This window comes from Heptranchias perlo, chromosome 10, assembly GCF_035084215.1.
Source record: "Heptranchias perlo isolate sHepPer1 chromosome 10, sHepPer1.hap1, whole genome shotgun sequence".
Lineage (NCBI taxonomy): Eukaryota > Metazoa > Chordata > Chondrichthyes > Hexanchiformes > Hexanchidae > Heptranchias > Heptranchias perlo.
In genome coordinates, this window is record NC_090334.1 from 6,300,201 (window position 1) to 6,314,443 (window position 14,243).

Consider the following 14,243-nt stretch of genomic DNA (forward strand, 5'->3'; position numbering starts at 1 on the left):
TGGCTTGGATTTTGCTCTGAGCGGTGAACGAACGCGCCTGCCGGTCGTTAGACTGGTGCTTGCCCATACACTTTCTATGAGCATTTGCACGGCAACCTCCTGTAAATTAGAGATTCAATAAGAACGGCGTCGTCTACAGGGTATCTGGGACCTGAGTGAACGCAAATCAGTTTCAGTTTACGTGACCCCGTATAAGGAACTTGCAGAAATAAATAGAGCGTCCATAAGGCACAGTCTCTCTAAGTTTATTTTTAGTGTTTAATCTTACTGGCTTCACTTCTGCAAGGAAACCAGAGCGGCTGGAAATCACGAGAGAGAGAGAGAGTGAGCGAGAGAGAGAGAGAGAGGGGCAAGGATCGAAACAGGAACATTCAACAGACATATCTCTCAACAAGTGGACGCATTTTTTGATTTTCATTTTAACTACAGAACCAAAAACTGTGAGAAAGGCTGACTGTGATAATAGAAAACAATCTTTACTGCAGCCTTGTTGGGAACCTGGAACCAAAACTTGTTTAAAATCCCCTGTGCTACTCGAAAGTGGTGTTCGGTGGAGCAGCCCATCAAACGTGTTATGCCTTGTTGGTGGACAGTCATCCTCAGAGAAAATACTTGGAATGTTTTGCGTGTGTTTATAAGCTGCAAAAGCAACCAGCCAGTCTATTTTCCTCTTTTATGAAACCGATTGTAGTTTCCTTCCTGCCTCTGTGGTTTGTAACTTTTTTTCTTACTTTTAGATTTTTTCCCCCATTGTTGTGAAAGCCTGAGATTGTCGCCATGCCCCATGTCATCAATCAGGGATCACCGGCTGTCCACAGAACACGGCCAGCGGCCGGCAATGCTGGCCTCTATCCCATCATCAGTCGCAACAAAAACCTCGTCAGATCCAAGAGTGAGGTCTTTCAGCAGCTGAAGGATGAGTGCCTGAGGAAAGGCGTTTTGTTTGAAGATGAAGATTTCCCTGCCGACAACTCTTCCCTCTTTTACTCCCAGGCTCTGCCATTCAAATTGGAGTGGAAACGACCCTCGGTGAGTGATATGCTGTTTCTTGGACACGTTCCAATGGAATGTCTGCGGTTAGCTGAGTACCCAGCCTGTTGTAGTGCGTTGTCAGGTGTGCTTTATATTGGAATGGAATGTTTCTCTGGGGAAAGGTGCATTTTTCTGGATATCATTTACTCCTGCTCCATTGTCCTCTTCCTCTCGGTATTTTAATGTTTACTGGGTAGTTTGGCAGTTTGTAGCATGTTGGCAGTGGGGTTGGGCGTGGGTTTGCACCTGCATTTGCCCATATTGTTAGTTCTAGATCTTACCATCCATCCTGTTTTTGTTGTCAGACTGTTTGGCTCCAATATTTAAGGGGAGGCAGGGAGGGTGAGGGGGAGCGCGGCAGCACAGGGTAAACCCGGCAAGGCCAGGGAAGTGGAGGTCCTGCCGATCTTAACATCAGGGCCTAATTAACATATTGTAGCTCTAGGTCCTGCCCGGCAGCCGGCCCAATGGATAACCTGGCTGGCTGGCAGGAGGGAAGACTGGCGGCAGGAGGCCGTAACTGGGGACCCTTGGAGATGGTCCCTGGTACTGGGAAGGGAGCATCAGCTCTGGGCCGCGATCGGGAGGGTCGGGGGGAGGCTGGACATGGGGGCTGGGGGAGGCTGACAGCTTCCTTGAGGGGCCTGGGGGGAGCACTCCTCCTCCTCCTGGCCCACAAGGAATGCTGAAAGATCCACTTAGCTTGGGGAGCCAGCAGCTCCCGCCTCGGCTCAGTTGCTGGGAGTCCCACACCTCGGGCCTCCTTCTCACAGTGAAATATTAGTCGCGGCGCCGATAATGGCATCAGGCTGCGACTTTGGTATGGTAATCAGGTTCCTTCCTGCCTTTTTAGGAGCCTCACCATGGCCTAATTTTTGCACTTTAAAATTTAAAAGGGCAGGAATAGTGTTGGTTTGGGGTCGGGTTGCCTGATCCTGATATTTTAAACCAACCCCCCCCCCCACCCGACCCTCTCCCACCCATCAGGGGGGTTTAAATCGAAGCCTTTGTGTTTTTTTTAATTGTAGACCACACAGCAAAATTCTATTTTTTCTGTATGTGAGCCAGTGTGTGTGTGTGTGTTTGTGTGCGTGTATTTGTGTATGTGTTTGTGTGCATGTGTGTGTTTGTGTGTGTGTGTTTGTTTATGTGTGTTTGTGTGTGTGCGTGTGTTTGTTTCTGTGTTGAAGCTGGGTCTATAAATTATTTTTAAAGTGTATTACTTTCTTGAGAAAGAGGAATAGGGTATAGGGAAAAATCAGGAGAGTGGGATTAAGTGAGGTGCCTCATGTGAAGAAAAACACCAATGCAGATTTTTTTTTTATTCGTTCATGGGATGTGGGCGTCGCTGACAAGGCCAGCATTTATTGCCCATCCCTAATTGCCCTTGAGAAGGTGGTGGTGAGCTGCCTTCTTGAACCGTTGCAGTCCGTGTGGTGAGGGTTCTCCCACAGTGCTGTTAGGTAGGGAGTTCCAGGATTTTGACCCAGCGAAGATAAAGGAACGGCGATATATTTCCAAATCGGGATGGTGTGTGACTTGGAGGGGAACGTGCAGTTGGTGTTGTTCTCATGTGCCTGCTGCCCTTGTCCTTCTAGACGGTAGAGGCCGTGGGTTTGCTGTCGAAGAAGCCTTGCCGAGTTCTGCAGTGCATCCTGTGGATGGTACACACTGCAGCCATGGTGTGCCGGTGATGAAGGAAGTGAATGTTTAGAGTGGTGGATGGGGTACCAATCAAGCGGGCTGCTTTGCCCTGGATGGTGTCGAGCTTCTTGAGTGTTGTTGGAGCTGCACTCATCCAGGCAAGTGGAGAGTGTTCCTTGTAGATGGTGAAAAGGCTTTGTGGAGTCAGTAAGTGAGTCACTCGCCACAGAATACCCAGCCTCTGACCTGCTCTTGTAGCCACAGTATTTATGTGGCTGGTCCAGTTAAGTTTCTGGTCAATGGTGACCCCCAGGATGTTGATGGTGGAGATTCGGCGATGGTAATCGCCGAATCCCCAAATTTGATGGGGCTGTATGCCTATTTCTGTGCTGTAACTTTCTATGGCCGGGAAATTCCTCTGAGCTGTTACCATTCCATTGCTACACCTTTGCTGGAAATGCATTCTGTTTCCGTGTGTAAGTGGGGTTCTGCCGTATTCCATTAAGTTACATCAAAGCTACAGCACAGAAACAGCCATTTGGCCCAACTGGTCTGTGCCGGTGTTTATGCTCCACATGAGCCTCCTCCCTCTCTACTTCATCTAACCCTATCAGCATATCCGTCTACTCCTTTCTCCCCCACGTGCTTATCTAGCTTCCCCTAAAATGCATCTATGCTACTTGCCTCAACTATTCCTTGTGGTAGCGAGTTCCACATTCTTACCACTCTTTGGGTCAAAATGTTTCTCCTGAGTTCCCTGTTGGATTTATTAGCGACTATTTTATATTCATGACCTCTGGTTTTGGACACCCCAACTCTGGCGGAGTTATGGTGGCAGATCAGGAGTAGCTCCGAGGAAATTTCTGGCCGATGATTCTCTATTCAGCATACCCTGTCATGGACTCTATCCAACCCATTTAATATCAAGTAAAATTCCATTCTCCATATTCATCCATTCTCACAACTCCACTTGGAGGTGGATTAATGCACTGGCCTACTGGATTGTCTTGGAGTCTGCAGGAATGAAAGATTAATCTCCCGAGCACTGCTTCGAACAACCTGGGAGAAAATAGGGAAGTAAAGTTTGCGGTTCGCACATCGCGCTCATGGATTTTCTTCGCCTGCTTGCAGCAGTTTCCCAATTTTCGAAACTTCTGGCGCCCAACCCTTCCCACACTCAGTGTCACGAAAACTTATAAAAGGTCAACACTGGGGAAAAGGCCAACACGACAGTGTGAGTTCTCGGGTTAGCAATGGGCTAGGCTTTGTTTCTATACAGGTGCAAATCTCGTAATTTAAAACTGCAGTTGCAGTATTTTAGCATATATATATATCTTATATATTCATGGTAATCGCAGGATTTACTGTCTCCTGCTGGATTCCCGTCTAACAGGGAATAAACTCTCCACATTTATTTCTTGCCATTCCTTCCTCCAAAAAGTGTTTCCCCATTAAATTAAAGAGTTGAAATAAGTATCTGATAGCAGGCAGGTTCAATTATTTTGAGGAGATGGTGCATATAGCAGAAAAGTCTTGGATTGTTCTTACTGAGAAAATGCTGCAATTGAAATATTCACTAGTTTGGTGTTTTGTATCCTTAAGTATAATTATATGCTTAAAGTGATAATTGCTGTGATACAATGGAGCCCTGGGTAATGAATTTACAGTCAACTGTTTTTTTTTGTTGTGTACATGTTAAAATTAAGCAGTGTCATTTAAGTGTAGTATATAGTGATATGCTTTGCTTTATTACTAATTCAGTGTGCAACCATCCCACAGAACTATTTCCTCATACATTTTACTACACGTTTGTGCTTTAATGAAGCGGGAGGGTAAGGGGGGGTGGTGGGAGGGGGTGGTGGGTGATGCTTGTGCAGAGGGGACCTGAATGTTCATGATGCCTAGAGCCCAAAGAATTCTTAATCCACTCTGACCACACCAATCAACTCTGGCCTGTTGCCCTCTACAAATAAATCTCCCGTGCCCTTCTATTCCAGTGCCCTGTGGAGCATTTGATCATTTCAGTCTGCACCTATCCCGATAACCACCAATCCCATCGCCAACCAGATATTTATCCAGCTTCTTTTTCCCAATAGTTTCAGCCTCAATTGCTGTTGCTGAGAGTCTAATCCAAACGTTCAGTACTCACTACTTTGGGTTTGTTCATTTTAACCCTGTGTTTTCCAGTCCTATACTTACAAGATGAAAATGGTAACTCAGGGTTTAGGAATCAAAATGGCAAATGCACCTCTCAGCATGTCATGGAAATTTTTAAGTGGAGGATGGTAAAAATTAAACGAGACATAAAATCACCAGCAATAATAAATAAGCACAATGTCCATTGTGTGTTTAACACACGGGGCCTTAGAGAGTATAAGGGATGCAGAAAGTTAAAGCTCAAATTGTCTTTCACTGAGGGCAAGAGTCTGACCTTTGGCCAGTGATATATAATGGAACGTAGAATTTGTTTGCGGTAAAACAGTCAAGTCAGCCTCTTATCTTGCTTTTTACGAACAGTGTGCTTACAGTGTTTGAAAGGCATCCATGGTCCAGGTTGAATTCTAAACCTGATTACATGGCAACATTTACAGGGATGAGTTGCTGATCCAAACAAAAAATAACAAAGAGAACACCCCCTCCAGATCAGTAAATGTAGGGGGAGCACTCTGAGTGGAAAAGGTCCAGATATTGAGAGGGAGTAAGAAATATTCACTATAGTGATATTAATAATTACATAGTATTACATAGTATTTACAGCATAGAAACTGGCCATTTGGCCCAAGAGATTTTTATGAAATTCCTTTGCCATTTATTTCAGTCCTCGAGAGGCATTTGTAGGTTTTTCCACCTCCTGTCCCAAAGTTGTTGACTTTTCCTGGTGTACAGATCCACAGACGCTGATCCAAGGGCCGTTCTTCATGGCTGACCTCAGGCAGCAAGTGACAGCAGACTACTTAAATGTGGAGGCCATCGCAACAGAGTCTAATTCTGTCCGATGTCTACACATACACACCGCCCCAACATAGGAACTGCTGAATTATGGGGGGCAATCCTTCCTGTTCTTTGGAGCAATGGAGAGCAGAAAAAGCTAGACACTACTTGTACCATTTCCATGCAGCTATGACGTCAAATGGAAGAGACACAATGGCGAGAATTTTAACCCTCAAGAACGGGTTGGTTGGGGGCGGCTGGGTAGTTAAAATATTTGATTTTTGGAGCGCGACCGCAAGCTGGCTCCAACGCGCCCACTTCCGGGTTTAACGGAGGCGCGTTCAGATGCTTGCGAGTAACTTACTCGCTGCAGTCAGGACCTTAATTACTTCAGACGGGCGGGTATTTATCTCCTTGTGAGACGTTAAGTTGGTCTTCTTAAATTGAATTTGACTGAGCTTTAAATTTAACATCTAGGCACAGGTTTCCCGGGGGCTCACGAATCTCGCCGTGAAATGGAGGTGAGATTGAGCTGCAGTTCACGTGAATATTTAAATTTGTGATTGTCCCACGGAATAAAAGCTCAGATATTACAGCTGCGTCTGAGCTCCCTCAGGCAAATGTTTGGCAGAGAGTTCTTGTGTTGAGACAGCATTTTCAAAACTTTGGAGCCTTTCAAACTGACAAGATCAGGGTGGATGTATTCGAGAGGACATCTGAGGAGGAGGAAATTGACCATCTCCGGCAGCCACGTCGTGATGTGTTGGGATCGGCAGGTGCACAAGAGAGAGGGGCACAAGAGAGAGGGACACAAGAGAGAGGGACGCAATACAGATCTGGAGAACAACAGACAGAGGAGCTGAGTGGAGAACAGCAGAGAGGGGAGCAACAGAGGGGCCGAGGTTGTAAGAGGCACTGCCCATGTGAGAGGGCCTACAGGCAGAGGCTGAGCTTCCTTTACCTACCTGAAGAGCAGCGCCTACACAGGCGCAGATTGAACCGGTAGGTGGTCGCAGACATCTACAGCCTCCTTCAGGAAGAGCTGCTCCTTGCTGGATCTGGTGGCCACGCATTGCCTGTCGCAGTAAAAGTCACCACTACCCTCAATTTCTTTGCCTCTGGCTCCTTGCAGTGCACCAGCGGAGAAATCTCCACAGTGTGTCAGTCATCTGCACATAAATGTATACGACAGGTGATGGATGGATTGTTTGCCAGGGCATCCGATTACATGAACTTCCCCTACGACGACAATAGCCAGAATGAGCAGGCAGTGAGTTTCGCCTCTCTGGTTGGCTTCCCACAGGTGCAGGGTGCAATCGATTGCACACACGTGGCAATCCGAGGACCATCACATGATGACAAAAGGGCTTTCACTCCATCAAATCACAGCTGGTGTGCAACCACAGGAAGAGATTTATGCAGGTATGTGCCAGGTTCCCTGGCAGCTGTCATTCTGCGCCAGTCCAACATTCCAGACCTCTTCCAAACAGGAGACAGACTTAAGGGTTGGCTCGTTGAAGAAAAGGGATACCCCCTTCAAACTTGGCTCGTGATACCTGTGAGGAACCTCACCAATGAGGCACAAGAGTGCTACAACCACATGGCCAGCAAGTGTGTCATTGAACAAGCCATTGGCATGTTGAAGATGCATTTCAGGTGACTGGATAGGTCTGGAGACGCCCTTCAGTATTCGCCAGTAAGGGTATCCAGAATCATCGTGGTGTGCTATGTCCTGCACAACATAGGTCAGCAGAGAGGATTAGAGGTGGAGGATGAAGGCACTCATCAATCATCCTCTGATGATGATAACAACATTGGAGAAGAGGAAGAGGAGGAGAAGGAGGAGGATGAGGAGGACAATGAGCAATATGAAGATCAGGCACCCATCGCCAGACCAGCTGCGTACATGCTGCCAGGATGCCAGGGGTGCCCTCATTTCTCACAGGTTCTCTTGTCAGAGTGGGAAAAAAGAGACATTGAAATTCTCTGGCCGGCTTCCACCACCACCAAGCCCCTCCCCCCCTCCCCCACCCATCCACTTTGCACAAAACAGTTCTTAAACCTAGCATACACCCATTGCACATCTGCCCAATGGGTACCGTCACGTATTAGCATTCATCGTGAAGCAAATGAAAGGGAAAGCTGTCACTCAGATCGCAATAATGGGCAAGACGTAGAAGTGGTGCGAATCAATACATTTAATGTGTCAATATAAAAAAGGAAACTTAACAGCATAACATTTCTTCAAACACCATGTGTATACCCTTGGTGAATTACAATTGCTTGAACTTACTCTTCTACGTAATGCATCCCCTGTGGCTTCAGCAGAGGTAGAGGCAGGCTGCCCAGATCCCTGCATTATTGCTGAGATGCTTTTGGCTTTATGACCTCTGGGTTTTGGAGCCCGTGAGAGCCTTACCTAAGACTGCTCTACCTGCACCTGTGCAGGGGCAGGCTTGGCCATTGGGAGAGGAGGAGGGTTGTGGGGGGGGGCAACAGGTGAGACATGGGAGCGCTTTGACTGGAGTTCCCACTTCTATGTCCCCTTTCGCCATTATCCCTCTCCTGGGCCAGCGCTACATCACTCCCACCACTCTGCTGGAAAGCTGCTTAGTGCAGATCAGTGACACATTGTAAGGTCACGGATAAGGTATCTGTCATCCTGTTCAAGGCGGCAGACAGGCTGGCTTCCAAAGTCTGCATGGCCGTGGTCATGGCCTGCATAGACTCATTTGGGAGCCGTGCTTGAAGCTCCATGGAGGCAGCCACTCTCTCCATGGCAGACATTCTCGCACTTAACCGGCGACGACAATCCACTAGTGTTGGAGTTGGACTCCTCCATCCTCTCTTCTATTGTGGAGAGTGAGTGTGGGATGTTTTCCAGTCCCCCTCAAAGTTGCAGCTATGCCTCAATCATTCTCATTTTCAATGATGACTCCTGGGTTCAGCATCTGTGTCCAGTTGAGCAGAGCTTGGATAGGAGTGTGCCCCCCGACACAAACTCTCCACAGCTGCTCCTGCCACCAGTGTCTGCTCGTGCTCACTTGTGAGTTGTGAATCACCAGATGAAAACCCAACTAACTGGCTAACAGGACCCACCGAAGTGCGAGTATCTGTGTTGGTGCATGGCTGTATGTCCTGTGTCGATGCACCCTCAGAAGGAATGAGGTCCTCTGAGGAATCGTTGTCATGAATCATCGCAGATTGTTCTTGTACGCGTGAAGGCCCTGGAAGACAAAAGAAAGCAATATGAATTAGTCATGGCAAAGTAACAATCTTACCGATCACCATACTCAGCTTTCTCATAGTTCAGTCACTGAGGAAATAAAGTCATCATATGTGTGTGAAAGATGTTTAAGTTCTGTCACCAGGCATCTGTAGGTTCCCAGTCTGAAAGCAGTACTGAAAGCAAACATGCAGGTGCAGCAAGCAGTTAGGAAGGCAAATGGTATGTTGGCCTTCATTGCAAGATGATTTGAGTACTGGAGCAAGGATGTCTTACTGCAGTTATACAGGGCCTTGGTGAGACCACACCTGGAGTATTGTGTGCAGTTTTGGTCTCCTTACCTAAGAAAGGATATACTTGCCATAGAGGGAGTGCAGCGAAGGTTCACCAGACTGATCCCTGGGATGGCAGGACTGTCATATGAGGAGAGATTGGGTCGACTCAGCCTGTATTCACTCGAGTTTAGAAGAATGAGAGGGGATCTCATTGAAACATATAAAATTCTGACAGGGCTAGATAGACTGGATGCAGGAGGATGTTTCCCCTGAATGGGGGGTCCAGAACGAGGGGTCACAGTCTCAGGATATGGGGTAGGACATTTAGGACTGAGATGAGGAGAAATTTCTTCACTCAGAGGGTGATGAACCTGTGGAATTCTCTACCACAAAGGCTGTGGAGGCTAAGTCACTGAATATATTTAAGAAGGAGCTAGATAGATTTCTAGACACAGAAGGCATCAAGGGGTATGGGGAGAGAGCGGGAATATGGTATTGAGATAGAGGATCAGCCATGATCATATTGAATGGCAGAGCAGGCTCGACGGGCCGAATGGCCTACTCCTGCTCCTATTTTCTATCTTTCTATGTTTTCTATGTCTCTCCATCTCTGATTGAGAGGGTTGCAGATGTGGCATTAATCTCCATGGTGTCTCCTCTGCATTTGTGAGCTGCACTATTTGTGAGGGCCACCTCCAGCCCTCTCCCTCTCCCTTGCGTTTTGCGCTCACTTCTCCTACAAGGGACGAAAGAACAGAACTGTGAGTGACTGAAGGTGACATATACACACAATGGATGGAGTGCATTGGGTGAGAATGACTATCAGTCAGATGTATCACATTGCACAAGGAGTGGCAGCGGTGGCTGGATATATGGGGAGGTGAGGAAGTGCATAGAAAGTGAAAGATGGGTGCTGCTAGAACTTAAGTGGGTGTGAGGAGTGATTTGATGGAGTATGCTTGGCAAGGCAGAGTAACAGGACCCACCGAAGTGTGAGTATCTGCGCTGGTGCATGGCTGTATGTCATGTGACGGTGCACCTCAGAAGGAATGAGGTCCTCTGAGGAATCATTGTCATGAATCATCGCAGATTGTTCTTGTATGCGTGAAGGCCCTGGAAGGCAAAAGAAAGCGATATGAATTAGCCATGGCAAAGCAACAATCTTACCAATACTCAGGCTTCTTCTCAGTGAGAGGGGGTTGCTAGACACCACAGGATGTGGGTGAATCAGTAAGTGTACTCACTTTTTCCGACCTGGTTAGGTCATTAAAGCACTTCCTGCACTGCAGCCAAGACTGGGACACTATGTTCCTGCTGCTCACCTCTTCTGCCACCTCCAGCCATGCCTTCTAGTTAGAAGAACCGGGTTTCTTCCTCCCATTGGTGGGGTCAATTATTTCCCTCCTGGTCCTTACTGCACCCAGCAGGGAAATATCCGTGAACCTGAGTGCTGGCCTTGCTTTTTGTGAATCCATGGCTTCACTTCCTTCTTCTCCAAAATCTATTTTTGAATTGGCCCTTTAAATAATGGACTTCAGATTGCGTTGTGCGGGTGCGCAGTACGCCTGCTGCACTGCTTGGAGATGCAAAGCCCAGAAGGAGAAATTTATTGTTTCAATTAAAGTTGCGATCGCAGATTCCAACGCGTCCACTTCACTTCTGGGTTTCCCGTCCGATAAACCGCAGCCCCCCCCCCCCCCCCGCCGCCACCCCGACTCCGCTCTCTTCCCGGCTCCAAGTTAAAATCTAGGCCACTGACATATTGGAATATGTGTGATGCAATTGATGTCGTTGTGTTGAACTTTGGTGCCACAGTTTTTGGGTTTTTACACTAGATATTCTCTCAGGTTTAGTGTCACCGGTCATTCCTGTAAACAAACCTCATGTCGCCTATGATCTATATGAAGAGTGCACCTTTTGCTGCCCAATGGCAAGTTGAATGATAGAACGATCTGGGGGTGGAAACAGAGACCTACGAAACATACAAAAAATGACAGACAGGAAAAGATAGACTGGTCCATGCAGCCTGTCCCATAAAATTGTGATGCCTTATCTTAACTGGCCCAGGAGACCACCCTGACACTCATTAGTGTGACAAGGTACCTACCGCTTGTAGGAGATGATCTCCGTCCCAGCCAGAACCTAGAAATAGAAATAAGATGGAGTTAATCTTTACTGCATATACTTGCTACGGTAGTATGGCACATACCACCATGTTTGTTCTCCTCTCTTTATAGAAGATGAACTGAAAAGCACTATATCAAGACACGGAGCAACTTCAAACCAACAGCTACTTATTCATAAAGTACATGAATGAATGGTATACAGTTTTCTCAGTGAAAATGGTCAATCTGTTATGTTTCTTGGTTATGAAAACTAATAAAGATGCAAATTTACTACCGCTTAAATGTAGGCGTGCTTTTCTAGCTAAGCTATTCAAAGCTAGCTGGTCCAGTCTTTTAAAATGTAAGTAACTTCATATTGCTGCCTGCTAGGGCATAGCTCACCTGCTATCTGAGAGTCACAGAGAGAACTCCCCTAGGTGTGTGAGATGGGGAGGCGCTCATCTCACCAAGCTGTCAATCACAGTTGACATGTGAGCAGGGGGCTCCCAAATGTCTGCCCAGCTATTCAAATGGAAAGGGATGTTGTTTGCCCATTCAGGCATGGCAAAGAGTGTTCCAGCTACAATGGCCTGAAATATTTGAGATTGTACACAATGATTCCCCCTCTTGAATAGCTAATTAATACTTCAAATCACTATAGTAACCGGCCTGGTTGCAGGCTGCTGGCTTATTGTTGAGAAGAAATTCTAAATTTAACATTACAGAAGTATTAGAAGTTGAAAAATTCAGCGAAGGCAATGCAGGCAACATCTAAATCGTGGCACTGATAAATGAAGAGAAGAGAATACCAATAACAGCTGCACAGAACTGGAAGGGCTGGAACTGGTCCAATCACAGCCGAATCTTTCTGAATGCCCCTGGGGGGGGGGGGGAGGGAAAATGGGAGCACATGTCCAACTGCCACAAAGTCCAAAAGATGTGGTTACACTTAACGCTTCCTCACCTCTGAGGTAAGGGCCTCTTGGTTGTCATTTCTTAGGTCTCTCAATGCCAGGCACTAGATCTAGCCTAGAGGGCAGGCATCTTGAAACCATCAGTTTGGAGGTGACTGCTCTGCTACATCTTGGGAAGTGCCTCACTTTAATTTATTACCCCTTTAAATTGCCATTGGTAAGATTGGGAACTTGCTGTGTCATAGACTGTTGCGTAAACTCGTGTTCTACTATTACTGGTGCAACACAATGGGGCTCTGACCCATTGTCCTTCTTGAATGAAGATGCTGACTCTTGCTGGGTTAGGATTATGCAGGCCTTCTAGTCCCTCACCCAAGTAGCCATTCTTGTGTGTGAGATTAGACAGTAAGCATTGGCAGGTTATTCAACTGTATGAAGTATCACAGCAAGGCCACATTGAACAGCTTGCAGGAGTTGACATGGGATAAAGTCAGGGTAGAAACTCTGGCTAATTTTTCACTCCCTAGCCCAGAGGCTCTGAAACCAATTATAGAGCTCCTATCATTGTCCCTGCTTAAATTAGTTAACTGGGTATAGACCAGAATGGAACTTTGGATCTTCCTGGTTGTATATGATTCAATGACAGTACATTTAATCACTCAGCAATTAGATCGCTTCATGTACAGTTTTGGAATTTTAGAGGAGGAGGGATATTTTCTGGAAAGAGGCAAATCAGAATTGGAGGTGGGGGTTGGGGAATTGACATTCATGGGCTTTGTCCAGTGTTACTGTTACGAATTCAGGTTTGCTGTACGTACCTTCTCGCGTTTAGTGGCATAAGAACATAAGAAATAGGAGTGGGATTAGGCCACACGGCCCATCGAGCCTGCTGTATCACTCAGTAAGATTGTGGCTGATCTTTGACCTCAACTCCACTTTCCCGCCTGATCCTCATATCCCTGGATTCCCCTAGAGTCCAGAAATCTATCTATCATAGCCTTGAATATACTCAAAGATTGAGCATTCACAGCCCTCTGGGGTAGAGAAATCCAAAGATTCATAAACCTCTGAGTGAAGAAATTCCTCCTCATCTCAGTCCTAAATGGCCGACTCCTTATCCTGCAACTATGCTCCCTAGTTCTAGACTCTCCAGCCAGGGGAAACAATCTCTCAGCATCTACCTGTCAAGCCCCCTCAGAATCTTATATGTTTCAATGAGATCACTTCTCATTCTTCTAAACTCCAGAGAATATAGGTCCATTCTACTCAATCTCTCCTCATAGGACAACCCTGTCATCCCAGGAATCAATCTAGTGAACCTTCGTTGCACTGCCTCCAAGGCAAGCATATCTTTCCTTAGATAAGGAGACCAAAACTGTACACAGTACTCCAGGTGAGGTCTCACCAAAGCCCTGTATAATGTAGTAAGACTTCCTTACACTTGTACTCCAACCCCCTTGCAATAAAGGCCAACGTGCCATTTGCCTTCCTAATTGCTTGCTGCACCTGCATGCTAACTTTTTGTGTTTCTTGTATGAGGACACCCAAATCTCTCTGAACACCAACATTTAATAGATTCTCAACATTTAAAAAATATTCTGTTTTTCTTCCTACCAAAGTGAATAACCTCACATTATACTCCATCTGCCACCTTCTTTCCCATGCACTTAACCTGTCCCATATCCCTTTGCAGACTCTTTGTGACACAGCTTACTTTCCCACCTAGCTTTGTATCATCAACAAATTTGGATACATTACACTCCGTTCCTTTGTCTAAGTCATTAATATAGATTGTAAATAGCTGAGGCCCAAGCACCGATCCCTGCGGCAATCCACTAGTTACAGTCTGCCAACCTGAAAATGACCCGCTTATTCCAACTCTCCGTTTTCTGTCCATTAACCAATCCTCCATCCATGCTAATATATTACCCCCAACTCCATGAGCCCTTATCTTGTGTAACAACCCTTTATGTGGCACCTTATCGAATGCCTTTTGAAAATCCAATTAAACTACATCCACTGGTTCCCCTTTATCTACCTTGTTAGTTATATCCCCAAAAATCTCTAATAAATTTGTGAAACATGATTTCCCTTTCATAAAACCATGTTGACTCTG

At 46.4% G+C, this 14,243-nt stretch overlaps 1 protein-coding gene across 1 annotated transcript in view; it reads left to right on the top strand.

The window, feature by feature from the left end:
• The first annotated feature begins 316 nt into the window (after positions 1-316).
• The window catches only part of capn3a (calpain 3a, (p94)), a 214,451-nt gene continuing 200,524 nt past the window's right edge, over positions 317-14,243 (top strand). The window contains exon 1 of the mRNA XM_067991181.1: positions 317-1,029. Within this exon, the coding sequence (XP_067847282.1) occupies positions 778-1,029 (252 nt within the window). The 5' untranslated portion in view covers positions 317-777. The remainder of the gene's footprint in view (positions 1,030-14,243) is intronic.